The sequence below is a fragment of the Teleopsis dalmanni genome, chromosome 2 (assembly GCF_002237135.1).
Source record: "Teleopsis dalmanni isolate 2A chromosome 2, ASM223713v2, whole genome shotgun sequence".
Taxonomy (NCBI): domain Eukaryota; kingdom Metazoa; phylum Arthropoda; class Insecta; order Diptera; family Diopsidae; genus Teleopsis; species Teleopsis dalmanni.
Window position 1 is genome coordinate 67,703,631 of NC_051847.1, and position 15,277 is coordinate 67,718,907.

The window sequence follows — 15,277 nt, forward strand, 5'->3', positions numbered from 1 at the left end:
GCATCTACTATGCTCCAAATCAAAGGTTGCACCACTAAAGACACTTACAGTTCCCAAGCTAGAACTTTCAGCTGCTCTACTTTTATCGGAACTCATTGATATGGTCGTCAAAACTATAAATTTTACATGCGATTTTCATTGCTGGTCAGACTCAATGGTGGTATTATCTTGGATACGTGAACAACCGTCCAATTTTAACGTTTTTGTCTCCAATAGAATTAGCAAAATTCAAACTCTTACCTGTGGCATGAATTGGCATCATGTACCAACTTCTATGAATCCTGCAGATATCTTATCAAGAGGAGCAGCGCCAGATGAACTTTTAGCCTCAACACTTTGGACACAAGGACCTGAGTTTTTAAGAACATCGCATTTACATTGGCCCCAAAATACTGTTTTCGTAGCAGAATTACCTGAACGACGCAGGAGAGTTTTAATAACTACATGTCAGCAAGATTTAACGCTATCCTGTAAATTCGCTAACTCATTTAATAAAATGCAGATAGTTTTCGCATATATTTATCGATTCGTGTCACTCAAACATAAAGAGACCATAAGGAAAACTGGCCAACTTGATCCTCAGGATATTGAAAGGGGTACAAAATTAATGATTTTAAACATACAACAAACTCATTTCGCTGCTGAATACAAAATATTAAAAAAAAGAGGAAATGTTAATAGTTCAAGTAAACTTTACTCCCTCAATCCTTTTATTGATTCATTTGGAGTAATTCGTGTAGGTGGTCGACTAAAACATTCATTACTAAGTTTCGAGGCTCGCCATCCAATGATACTTCCAAAAGCTCATGTTATCACAAACGCAATGATAACCTATTTTCATCAGAAGAATTTGCACGCCGGGCCACAAAGTCTGCTCGCCACAATTCGTTTGCAATATTGGCCAATTGGTGGTCGAAAAACTATAACACGCGTTATCAACAAATGTGTTCGTTGTTTTCGACTTAAGCAAAAACATGTCGAATATATAATGGGAGATCTACCGCGCGACAGAGTGCAACCAAATAGAGTATTCCACACTACTGGTATCGACTTCTGCGGTCCCTTCTATTATAAATCTGAAGTGCGAACCAGACCTCCAGTAAAATGCTACATCTGTTTATTCGTTTGTTTTTCGACGAAGGCTGTACATTTAGAAGTGGTAAAAGATCTAACTACATCATCGTTCTTAGCTGCTTTGAAACGTTTTACTTGTATTCGTGGAAATCCCAAAATAATTTGGTCTGACAATGCCACGAATTTCGTTGGTGCAAGGAACGAGTTAGCTGAAGTAAAACAATTGTTCGAAAGTAGCCAACATCTTAAAAATATTCATCAGCATTGTCTAAGCGATGGCATAGAATGGAAATTTATACCACCTAGATCTCCACACTTTGGTGGTCTCTGGGAGGCTGCCATAAAATCTGCAAAGCGTTTGTTTTACAGCACTGTTGGACTTTCAATCTTATCATTTGAAGAATTACGCACACTCGCATGCCAGTTATCGGCAGTGCTTAATTCTCGCCCTCTTTGTTCTATTTCAGAAAATCCAGACGATTTAGAAGTCCTCACACCAGCTCATTTTTTGGTGGGTGGTCCGCTAATATCAATATCTGAGCCCAACCTTACCACGTCTGACTTCTCTCGCTTAGACAGATGGCAACGAGTTAATTATATGCTACAAATATTTTGGAAAAGGTGGAGTGTCAACTACCTCACCCTATTGCAAGAGCGTAGCAAATGGCGCTCACCTGCAGCAAATGTTCGTGTTGGAGATATAGTACTAATACATGAAGACAATGTTCCACCTCTTAAATGGCATTTAGGCCGCATCACCAGCATAATATGCGGATCTGACAATGTGGCTCGAGTGGCGGAAATACGCACGAATATAGGAATTATCAAACGTGCAGTAAGGAAGGTGGCAGTTCTTCCAATAGACGATAAATATGTTTAAAGTCTGAGCCTTTCAACCGGGGGAGGATGTTTAGAGTAGTAATAATTATTTTTAACATTGTTTTACACTGCAACACTGTTTGTTTGAAAGGTGATTTGCATTTCATTTTTGCTTTATTAAATCTTTGTTCTTGCTTTTTTGCCTTTTATGCTTTGTATCAAAATTTGCAACTCTCTCTTACCGGTTGATCGTTGGCGAAGACGCACGCATTTTGTTTCACTCGTTTATAAACTTTCAAATTTTGTAAAATAAATAAGAATGTACATTTATATAAAATATTATCATTTCGAAACAATATATAAATAAATAATTACAAAGTGATAAAAAATATTATCATATCAAAACAATACATTTACATATATATATATTATATTTAGTACTAGGTGACCCCGCGAACTTCGTACCGCGTAACAGTCAATAAATGTTATATTAAATTATAGGTAAACTATATTTAGAAATTTATTAACGTAATAAAATGAATACAAAAAATTTATTGTATTCAATAGTTTATTAGGATATTGATACATAATTAATTATTTTAATGGTCTGTCAGCAAGAACTTATGGGTTGCACTCCGATTGATTCTCTTCAATAAAGAACCTTGTGATATACGATATTTTTTGTTTTTTTATCAGGCGCAAGAACAAATAAAGCAGATGGTTTGCCTACACGTGAACATACCACGTACAATTGACCATGTGAAAAACATGCATTTTCTAGATTCAGACCACAAACACTAAAGGATTGGCCTTGTGATTTATTTATAGTCATAGCGAATGCAAGCCGAATAGGAAATTGAATTCGTTTAAACTCAAAGGGCATATCGATTAAGATCATTGGAATCCTCGGAATGAGAACTTCATCACTTTTGAATTTTCCTTTGAGTATCATTGCGTGAATCACATTGGCCATCAGTTTTGTTATCACTAAACGCGTTCCATTGCATAGTTTTGGTTGGTTTAGATTTCGAAGCATAATGACTACCGAGCCAATCTTTAATTGTAAATTGTGCGGTGGTAAGCCAGGCACATCCAAGGAGTTCAAAAATTCAGTTGGATAGTTGGTAGCTTCTTCTTCGTTTGTTACACAGTCAATAGATTTGAATGTATGCAGAGTACCAACGATTTGATTTTGAATTACAAAGCTTAAGTCATTCACATCTTTGTTCTTAGCTGCCAAAATTGCTCGCTCACTCAACCATTTTTTGTTTTTATGATTATCAATGATGTTCGGAAATACTTCATTGATGAGTTCGTTTTTTGATGAGACGAAATTGCAAAAATTTGAAGGAAATGCAATTAATCCGCTCGATTCTTCAACAGCTACACGGCCATTACCGATTAACAGCAATTGCTTGGAGAACTCTTCAGCAGATGTATCGTTTACCAATGCAACTCTCATGTTTGTTACCAGCTGAAGTTTCTTCACATAGCGCCAAAGATTTGATGATTTAAGGCAAGCATTTATTTCGTCGGCAGCAGTCGATTTTGGAATGACTGGGAGTGTTTGGCGAAAATCGTCAGACAGTAAAATCATTGCACCTTCAAAACATCTCGAGTCATTGCGAAGATCTTTCAATATTCTGTCAAGTGCTTCCAATGCGCGTTTGTGCGCCATTGTGCATTCGTCCCAGATGATGATTTTAAATGCTACTAAAACTTTAGCCATTGCAGAATGCTTCGCAATATTACATATCGGTTGCTCGGTAGTTTGAAGGCTTAACGGCAATTTTAACGCTGAATGAGCCGTACGGCATCCTTCTAACAATGTAGCCGCTATTCCAGAAGAAGCAACTGCTACCGCAATGTCGGAATATCGCGCGAACAGTGGCCAAAATTAATGACATGAGGAATGTTTTACCAGTTCCACCGGGGGCGTCCAGGAAAAAAAGCCACCATTTTCTTCTTCAATCGCTTTCATTAATGTTAAACTTCCTTCTGTTGCGGATTCAATAGAGGTACATTAGTTTGAACTGATTGGTCTAATTCATGTCGATCATATTCACGTTCACGTTCCAATTCTCGATTAAATACGTTATTTATTCCACGATCAGGAGCTGGCATTCCTAATCTGACTAACAAACTACCGCAGGTATGGTAACATATGTCTTCGATCAAGAGCAAAGCCTGATTATGCATTTCATCATTCTCCTCAAGATCGGGATTTCTTGAACTGACACGAATTCTATGTAAAATGTCTTCTGACACGTTATCCTTATATTTGTTCCACAGGTCACGTGGATTCGATGGTATATTGACAATAATATTTATTTATTATATTTGAATTTATCATATTTGAAATTTCAAATATTTGAAATATTTGAAAAAAAAATTTAAAAAGAAATCAATATCGCTCAAACTGTCGAACTGTCAACAGTTTGAAACAGTATTTACAAATTTATTATTTTTGCTAAAATTAGTAGATTTTTCCAATATTTTATAATGTATTCTGCTATTCGGAGCGGAGACGATTCCAACAAATCAAAGATAATTAAAATCGGTTCAGCCGTTCTTGAGTTATGAGTGGTGTAACTAACACAACTTTCTTTTATGTATATAGATTAATTACTTTGGTTGCATAAAAAATGTTGTGGTTTAAATGTGTGAGTTTGATCCAAATAACCAGAAATCAACTGACCAACAAGTAACCACTGTAAGTTGATTAAATATAAAATATTTTTTTTTTACATTTAATTAAAAAAATTTATGTAAAAATTATTTTTATAACTTTTAGCATAAATCACTTTCAATCAAATATAATTGGCATTTGGTATTTGGCCGCTAACGAAATTGAAATCCAATTTTTTGTACAATGCAACAGTTAATCTGTCCGGAGTCTATTTGCGGCCCTGCTGAGTTTTGGTTTGCCCGGGTGAAATTACATTAAATTTCATTGATTCTGTGATTAACACGGTTCACGCGCTGGTATGGAGCAATTTTAAGCCCCGAACAATGGAGCGCTTATATCGCCTACATAACTCCTATATTCCACAGATTCACTTATGCAGGATTTATTTTTTAATGCAGGAACATACATATGTGATTAAACATATTTTATGTGTTTATTATAGAAAAATATGTGTAAAAATATGGTGGCACTGTCAGATTCATAAGCAGTTAATACACCGAGTTAATTTGTGTTTATAGTATATTCTGTGGATATTAATTTTTAATTATTTGCATATCAAATTTATTGCCAATATTAAAAAATGACTTGGTTGGCAGGGTGTTCACATGAAGTCCTATCATAAGGACTGTTATCAATAACGCATAAAATTGCAAATATTTTTGCAATTTCAATTATAAATCATTATAACTCATAATTAAATTTTTTGCTTAAATGTTCCTGCGGCAATTCACTTTGTGGAATACTGATAAAAATCTTTCGCTTCATAATCATGGACTAAAAGAGTATGTAATATTATTAAATATAATCAATTGAGTAAATTATTTAAAAAAGTAAATACAATCTGATTTAATATTTCATTCGTAGTAATTAAAAAAAGTTTTTGTTTTTTTTATTTATTACATATTAAAATCGCTTAATTGTCGATTAAAATAAAAGAATTTTGTTACATTGTGAGAGGAAATTAATATTTATAATCTCTTTTACATCACCAAAGAGATAATAAATAGTTTACATATTGTATATATGTGTGGAAACGCTGTTGAGAGTAACACATATATCTAAAATAAGAAATAAGTTAATAGTAAACTGGCTTACGCTGGAGCGGGGTACTGAGATCATCTCAGTATCCCGTACAGTTTATAAATTGTTGATTGCATATATTATATGACTTTAGTACTTAGTTTTCAAAAGAAACTATTATGGAATCATTGTCCATTTTGTTCTATCTTATGCATATATCTAAAACCGAATAAACATTAACAGTAAACTGAAAATATTGAGATCATGAAAGATCTTTTTACTGTGAGCTAACCATAACTGAGCAGAATATACTTAGCGTATGAAGTCAGATTGTCAACTGTTTGGTTTTTCTGATATCAGAGGATAGTGATGATATAATTTCTGTATTAATTTAGTTCTTAAATGAGACTTTGAGTTTTGGAATCGTTGTTCATAGTTACATGTATATCTAAAACAGCATATAAATTCATAATGAAGTGGCTTCCACCGGAGCGAAATATTGAAGCCATTTCAGAGTTTTTTATTCTAACCATAAATGAATAGAAGACAATCAGCGAATGAAATCAGATTGTCATTTGTTGGGAATTTATTGATATTAGAAAAGTTATTCAAAAAAATAACTCTTGGCATCTTACATTCTTTCTAATTCAGATCAAAGCCGGGGAGTCACATGAAGTGTGATTACACGCTTTATGCGTTTGCAAGAATTACCTATGTTAATCTCAAAAAACCTGTCAATAGCCTCAACTTTGTTCTACTAAGAAGGGATAGCCTTTTGTCCAACAGTTACTCGTAGTATAGCGTCAATAGTGATTTCTTTAGCTTACAATCTATTTTTTTAACAGGGCTATAGTTGTGGATCAACTTATAGGTACATTTAACTAAGTATAATTTGAAATCTATGGCTTACTTTTGTCATAAAAGTAAAAGTTGTATAAGTCATTTGAGTATATAATTAAGCACTGTTTGTAATCCAAAAAAAAAAAATTTTTTTGACTTAATATACGCGGATTTTCGTTTTTTACAACTTTTTCTTTTTAGGATGGTAGTATTGTCGCTGTGTCTATTTTTAGATTTAATAGAATAAATAGAGACTTTATAATAATCTTATAAAATATTATTCTATTGAAACTACAGGCCGTTCAGTTTATATCCACGCAAGTTTTTAAAAGTTAAAATATTCCTGAACTAGCATATTTTAGAATATTTTTGATTCGATATTAGTCGATATTGAATCAGAAGTTGGACATATCAATGAAGAAAATTTTGCAGTCTAAAGTGCAATTATGACGAAAATGATAAACGTTTATTTCTGCATAATAGTTTCTTAACCAATTGTGAACCTAATAACACTATTAATATTTTGTTACATAAATCTCATAAATCCGAGTTTTGTGGAAACTCGGATATGAGTTGTATTTAGTACCATCGATTGAGCAAGTGGGTTTACTATGTCTACTAAGTGCGATTTGTAGATGGGCGCAAAATATTCACCATATTAGCAAAATTACGCTTATTATGTAAATTAAGAATTTAATATGTTTTTAAAATTGGAAATAATAATCGTTCATCTCATTAGAAAAAAAATTATATTAGTTAAATTTACACAAAAACCACAAATTTCAACATAAAGCTTATGAAAAATACAAATAAGTAAAATATTTCCATAAAACTTAATGAACCCTGAAGAATAAACTACGGAAGCAGAATTTGGTATGATTGATATAAATACTTTCACTACATTTCATTCGCATAAGTTCATTTAATCTTGATACCATTACGTTCGTAATCATGGTCTAATCATGGCTTAATCATGGCTCATTGTTGCCTACTATATGATTGCTTGATTGCTGTTAAGTGTGTGGATTTTGGCTTGGTTCTTCATCATTTTTTATTATTTTTTTCATTTGTTAGTAATTTGAATATTTAAAGAGTTTCATTTAAGTTGCATTCTTAAAAACCAAAAGTACTCCTAAGTATCACTTAACCTCATAAAGTATTAAGAACAACGCAACGTAAGTATGCTACCGCAAGCGACTTACGACATTTAAACACATGACAGGAAGTTTGATCATAAACATTTGCAGTAGGAAAACACATTTCAACTGAAAATGCAAGCGAATGCGATAAAGTTTAATGCAAATGTAGCACATTGAGATTTGGTCTAACCGCAAGTTAAGCCAAAATATATAAATTCAGCACGCAAGGAGAATGCATGGTAAACAAAATTTTCCAGTAACCCAAGCCCATAACACTCGTATGCACACCAGTGCCAAATTTATATGTGACCATAACTCAGGACTCTTGCATTTTGGGTTAAGGAGTGGGAAGCTGAAAATGTGCATTTGTGTATTTATGAAATTTGACTTTAAATCTCAATCTCCATCTCAAGACAATTGTATGCATACATTTTATGCGACTGTAGGGAGTTTTCTGTCAACACCTACAACGACTTGCACTGCCGGCTGAATGTGTATAGTGTCGTGCAAAAGATAAGATACAAAAGCTTTGACTGTTTGACAAATTCCTTTGAAAGCACAGGTATCGAGTATTTGTTCTGGGGCATTTTGTGGTAAAGTTGAAGTATATAAATTGGACTGTCTGTGCCACTGTGAAGTGTGGACAGATTGTAATTTTATGTTGGTTAGTGTTTTATTATCTTAAGAAAGGCGACAGGATGCTGAATGTTTATATTTTGTTCGCTAAGAATATAAACCGTGAGCTTCACAGTTATTGAAACTATAAACACTTATATAGAAGCATTCTTTTGAAGGAATTCGATTGAAATACAAGCAATTTTAAAACTCTATCAATTATATAGATGTAGGAGTTCGTAAAATTAAATGCAACCCTTCAACACTTTTGTTCTAACTGCTGTGTCGAAAGACGCACTCCATTTAGTAGTGCTCACAGTAGAATAAGATAAATTTTGAAATATTATAATGTATTTGGATAAGAAAGTTATACTACATAGATATGTAATAACATTCTGTTTACCGATTTTATAATCTCTCTGATTTTTTTTAGTTCATTTTGAGGGACTGCATTTCGATTACATGGGGGTTGTGGTAGAAAAATCCACGAAAAAAAATTGAAAGCCATAGTTTCATCATTCTTCGAAAAATGTATAAAGGATTGGAGCCACTACTGATGTAGTATGTATTTTGAAGGTGCAGCTCTTAGTGGTTCTCATATCGTTCGCTAGATATCTCCCACAATGAATATCTACTAATGTAGATTTGATTTATTGTGTGTTATAACATGCAAATCTCAAGTGATAGTTGGATACTCTTTGGTTTTATTTTTTCTCGGGTAAAAACAAAAACTGGGAAGGCAGTCGCATTAAATTATTTAATTAAAAGTCACAAAGTATATAAGTACATAAAGCCTTATAGCACACTTTCGAAAAAATACTTTCTGAATTTAATTAATTATTACAAATTTATTTTTATATTTAAGCATATGTTTTGTATTTTTATATTAATAAATTAAGCATATTTATTTATTTTTGAATTTCAATGCATGAAAAGAAATGAGCAAACTAATAAAATGCTTTTATAAAGCATTTAAGTTACAATATTTCGTACTTTTTTTTACATACGAAATTATAGTATATAAGTAGTTATTGATTTTAATGGTAACGTGAAAGAATATTACTTTAATATAAGCTATAGGAAACATTATAAAAATAATGATAATCCTGAATCTGATGCTCTAATGTTTTGTTACTAATAAGATAAGAGGTGAAAAAAACTATGTCTATAAAACATATCATTTCTCTTTAATATAGTTAAAATTGTATAATAGTTTATATGAAGGGTATTTCCCCTATTGTTTTAATATATGATATATATGTTGATATCTCCATGTATGGGAATACTAACCCAACTACGTGGAATGAATATGTGTTTGAAAGGTGAACTTTCAGATAGCATTTATGGTGATAGCAGTTACTCAATTCCATGCTCATATTAAAATTAATATTTATTTGAAAATTAGTGAAATATTAAAACTAATATTATGAAATGCCATACTTTATTACTATAAAAAAGATGAAACTATTGAAAAAACAAGTCTAGAAATTTGAGTTCGGATGACTCTTCATAAATGACTTTAAGTCTTGAATTGAGTTTTTGTTAAAATTAGAAGGAAATTGTGTAGTCTGAACTATTCCAACCATGTGCTATGTTTAATTTAGTTCTCTACTGTCTACGTCTCAATTGATTGAACGAAACAATTTAGAAAAAGCGACCAAAAATAATCAACACTAAAAGAGCTTTGTTTCAGTAGAAAATATGAGCAAACAGAAAAAGTGCTGTTATGAAGAAATTTTGTGCAAACAGTTTACACTTTTTTCAGATAAGCAATTACTGAATATAAGCTCAACTTGGTTTAAATTTTATTGTGAAGGACGTTTAACTTCCATTTGTCTTGCTTTAATATGATTTTTGAATATGTTCGTTTTTTGTCCATCTATGGTGCAAATCCCAATATTAGATTAAATTTGTTACATTTTTGAAAATAATTTGGAGTGTTTTAAGAATTTGGAAAATTATGAATTTTAAAATAAATTTGATGTTTCGTTACTGATAAAAATCGAGGGGAAGTTGTGATACAGAATATATTAACGTTATGTTCTCTTGAAAATGGTGTACATTCAAATACTTAGTAGAAACAGTGGATTTATATGAAACAAAAAGAAACCAGTAAAATACTTTAAATTCTCCTTTTGAAAATAAACCCCTTTATGGTTCTAAAAGCAAACTTTGAAAAAAGACATTTGTGACTGAGGTTTCAAAAACATTTTTATTTTAATATCTCAAATATATCGCAGGAGAGTCTTATATTTGTAAAGATTTATAAAGACCGAACAAGAAAAGGTGTGACAAAAAAAAAGACAAATTTTACAAGACAAATGAATTTAGAATCATTGGAGTCTCCATTAGATAATTTTTAAGCGTACACAAGCGAATTAAATGTCAAATTTAAGAACCTTTAATTTTGATTTTGTTTAATGTTAATTATGACGAAAGAATTCATGTTACTTGATAGAAACTACTGTTTTAATAGAGAGATATTTTCAATAGTAGTGATTTACAGCAATAAAATCCAATTATTTCATTAATGAATTAAAGTTTTAGCTGACTTTACACCTATTTTGTATATTCCGTAATACCCGTCATTAGTGGTCTTGGAATTATTTCTTGTAATTACTTCAAAAACTAAGGGTTGAACTCGTACCCTACCAAATTTGAAACACAGAGTCCGATAGAGCTCTTCACTAAGAATATTTAATTGGCAAAAAGCAGGTTTTAGAGATATTGGAGATTTTTTGTGTAAATGTTGCTAGAAAACGTCTAATGTAATACCAACCTATCAATATTTCAATGTTTTCAACAGTAAATCTTTAATTAGTTTTAGCGCTAAATGTATAAGTTATTATTTTTCACAATTATATTTTACTCCATTTTTTTATGGAGTTTTTTTTCAGCCTTTTTTTTTTGTTAAATCTTACTTTAAGTAAGTCATTTTATTTATATCTTTAACGAAAATCAACAAAATTTACCAGAAAGTGCATACACTTAGCTATTAGTATTCACATTTCTACTTTTGCAATATTATATCCATATTATACATTTTCCTACTATTAAATCCATACTATACTATAAAGCCATGTTTTATAGTACTTAGATTGGTGTTAATTTCTTCTCGTTATAAATTATGTAGTTAATCTGGTGAAACCTTAATTTAAGTTAAGTTAGTTCAGAGTCGCATATTTTTCAAAATCATGCCAAACTATCTTTTAATGATGCCTAGCACCAGTAGTTCGCCTTATACCATAGTTTTAGTATTTTTTAACAGAGTGCAACATTTGTGTCATTTGAGCATTTGCATTTATTTTTGGAAGATTATTGCAAGGCTTTTGCACACCTTGAGATGTCTTCCTTGTTTGTAATCTGTTTCCTTCTTGGTTTTGGTAAATTTTTCTTTTTAGGCTACTTTCTTCTCGGCTGCTTTTATACGATTTCCATAATTCACCATTCTTAAGTACAGTAGCATTTGGTTTTAGAGTTACAAAGCCGCTTAACCTTTTTAGCATAATTTTTTGGCCACTTTTGTTCATTTTTTGGACATTAGTGCGCATCTTGCAATCTTTACGACGGACGTCATTTACCATTTAGCCAAACTGTCTACCACTGTCAGAGTGTTGCTGTTTTTATTTTATGGTAAGTGGCAGATAAACGTTGCACCATGTGCCCACTGTTGACATGGTTAAAGAGCATTCATTTATTACACGGATTTATTTGGAACATCATTTTTGTTTAAAATATGTACTTGAAACTTTTTCCAAAAATGGTTGCAAATTTTTTTTAAAAGTCATTTTTGTACAGTTTTGTTTGGATAATAGCAGTAAATTAATTTTAATGGATAGGCTTATGTTTTCTTATCTTAAGTTATACGAAGCTTTAAGTAAAGAGGTGCGAAGATTAATAAGACTCATATATTGTATTATATACGTTATATAGAGTAACGTATATTATTATATTACTTTTATAAGTAACTTCTTTAATTGTCCTCTAGACGTAATTAAGTCGAGAATACAAATTTAGCGATTAGAAATAAAAAATACAAATTTTTAATGCAATTATTTTACAACTGGCTTATGATTTCGTTCTGATATAACACAGTAAGAGAATTTGTTAATAAAAAAAAAATTTAAGTCCATGATAACTTTCGTATTTAGTTAATCTCTATAAACCTGCAGTATGCAATATTTAGTAGCCTTCGCTAGTCAACCTGAATAGCGTCAACGAATCCTAATTTTTCTACAGAAAATGAGTTCCTTTTCTCTCGCATTTACCACCAACGAATACTGAACGAAACATCTTTCTAATTGAAATATATCTTTTAACAATATATGATCATATCAGTGGAACCCTTGATTATGGTAAGTTTAACCATATAAATGTTGTTCATATAGCTCATAAATATATCTACTTATTTTAATAATCCTATGGGACTTTAGATCTTCAGAAGTTTTTTTTTTTAAGAACTTCTGCTTGAATTAAAATATCAGGTATTCCGGTATAAAAAGTGGTTGTAGTCGTAGTAACAAAAGTGGTAAGACCACTTGATCAAAAATATTACTGGTTTCATTTTTTTGGATTTTTTTGTCAGTTGGCGGACTTTGAATAATTGGGCTATGGTGAATTTGTTGGGTTTGTAGCTACACTGTCAGAGTCAACTGACGTTTGACGCCTCTCTTTCGCAAAATGTACTTGACAGTAGCCTTTGTAGATGATGTTAAAGCATTTTAACCTCTGTAGACTTCGTAGAGCATAATGTGAATATTTAGTTTATTTGTTGATGGATATGAAAGCAACATCTTCACTTACTTTTTATTGGATGGAAAAAGTTTAGGAACTTACCTCGATGGGTGTTGAATTAAAAGATAAACAGTTAATAAATCTTTGTGTGTAGAAAAGTTCTTCCTCTTCAGATAGAACATAATTGATGTTTTAAAGCACGGTGCATAACCATCGATAACAATAGTATTTATGATTATCATAAATTGAATAGAATGTTTTCGAATATTGGAATTCATTGTTTGAAGAATCAATAATATGACAAATAAAATATCATACTTTGAGAAGAAGTTTCAAATGATATCTGCTACTAAAGAAAGTATCTCAACATATGTTACATTAAGATATAAACAATATTTTTATGAACTCATTTATTCAAAATTTCCAGTACATTATACGAGTATATGCCCATCGTTATATTTTATCTCACTTACAAGAACATTATTTCATGGCGTTTATTTGAGTTCAATTCCAAATGTGCACAAGTAGCAGATACAAGATATAAAATTGCCGAAATATTTTCTGCAGATATTTCACACTTGCAAGTATTTAACACATCACCTTAACGAAACGGAACGAAAGGTCCGAGCTTGGCGTGGTATGATTGTTAAATTTTAATTGCATTTCCGTTTGTGTTAAGCGCATAAGTGACGTGCAATTTTATCTCGTTTATTTCGCCGAACAACGGATGCGATATCTCAAAAATTGCTCAGATATTGGTCAGTGGAGTGTGCGGACCACAGTGCAACTCATTTCAGTTTATAGCTCAGTACTTTTTGTTAAATTTGTGCAAATTTAAAATTTTCCTCTTTTAATTTGCTCTTTCATTTGCATTTTTAAGTTTTGCAATTTAAAATATTCCAAAACGTTTGAACTGCACTTCTTTAAAAGGTATTTTCAAGATATTTTAATGGTAATTATTTCTGACATCACATATTCGGATGCAATTATCAGCCATGCTTTTGTGGGTTTAAAATGCTTGCAATTCTGGAAAGTTCATTATGTTTTACTATTTCTGGTGAAGAGTAAATAACTACAGTGAAGAAACATTATTAATGGCATTTTTACGATGAAATTAAGTGGGAGTAAACGGGCGGGCAAGACGATCCTTGAGATATTCATTGGCAACAACTGGGAGTAAACGAATTTTTGTAGTTTTAGCAATATTTAAAGAAGAAATAAATTCAAATTATTCTATTATTTATTTTTGAAACGACTTATAAATTATAAAAAGGGAGACAAAATAATAATACAACTATTTAATTTGTACTATTTTTCCTTTACTACAACTTTAGTATAAAATGCTTGTTGTATTCATGGATGTTAGATAGTTGTTTTCTCATACTTTTATGGATAGAGGTTCTGACAATTAAAAGTTTCTTTATTTGTATTAGATTACATTAATTACTTTTAATTTATTTATTAACAGTTAACATTAAAATTAATTTTAAAAGTAATTAAGAATAAGGAACTGGACAGCGAGGTCCTTCGCCTCGATGATGATTATACTAAATGTAATAATAGAACTATAGAACATAATAACAATAAAACAAGACCGGGGGTGTGACCCAGTCATTAAGAAATTTTTATATTATCATTTTTTTTGTTTACTTGGTGTTAAAGTACTGTTGTTATTTTTATATACTCTTTTGCATTCAGAAAGATAACACGATCTACATATCTGTAATTCTATACTGAAGAAATATCTTACCTTTTAAAAGAGCAGTAATTAATATTGGTAAACTAATATATGATCTTCTACATAAATTCTAAAGTAATAATACTTTCCGGGTATTCTGAGTGCTTATGGATAGCTGTTATAGTCTATTTTCTTTAAAACCTAATGATATCACTAAAAATACTGATCTTTAATATTAAGAATGTATAAGTTAAAAATCATTTCTTGTTAGGAAACATTTATCAAGTAACACTTGCTTCTGGTAAACCTAATAGAAGATTTTGAATGGTAAGTGTTTTGGAAGACCGGCTTAGCTGGATTAAGTGGTATCTGACGTCAATGTATAGAACAAAAACTATACTCAGAAAAGAACTTCAAACAATAAATATCCATTATCTCAATTAGTCTTCTTCTTCATTTACCAATCAATTTCGGCTATAGGCGATCATGCAATTTAAAAATAATGCCAACACCATTTCTATGTTTGCTATTCTGGTTGCCCAAATAAACTATTTTTGTATTTCAGTTCTGATTTGATTTCTTTGCATTATAGCCACTATTTGTCATGCCAATAGAATATTCTACTTATTGATTTCTGAAGTCGTTTTTGTTAAGTTTTCAGCCCCATAA

General features: G+C 31.2%; 2 protein-coding genes across 2 annotated transcripts; one reads left to right on the forward strand and one right to left on the reverse strand.

Annotated features, from left to right (window-relative positions):
• Window positions 1-154: 154 nt before the first annotated feature.
• Window positions 155-1,954, forward strand: LOC119674770. Its single transcript, XM_038085926.1, has one exon. The coding sequence runs from the start codon at window positions 155-157 to the stop codon at window positions 1,952-1,954; it is 1,800 nt and encodes a 599-aa protein (XP_037941854.1).
• A 588-nt stretch (window positions 1,955-2,542) lies between these two features.
• LOC119674771 (ATP-dependent DNA helicase PIF1-like) lies at window positions 2,543-3,571 on the reverse strand. Its single transcript, XM_038085927.1, has one exon. It carries the CDS (start codon window positions 3,569-3,571, stop codon window positions 2,543-2,545), a length of 1,029 nt encoding a protein of 342 aa, XP_037941855.1.
• Between the last annotated feature and the right edge of the window lie 11,706 nt (window positions 3,572-15,277).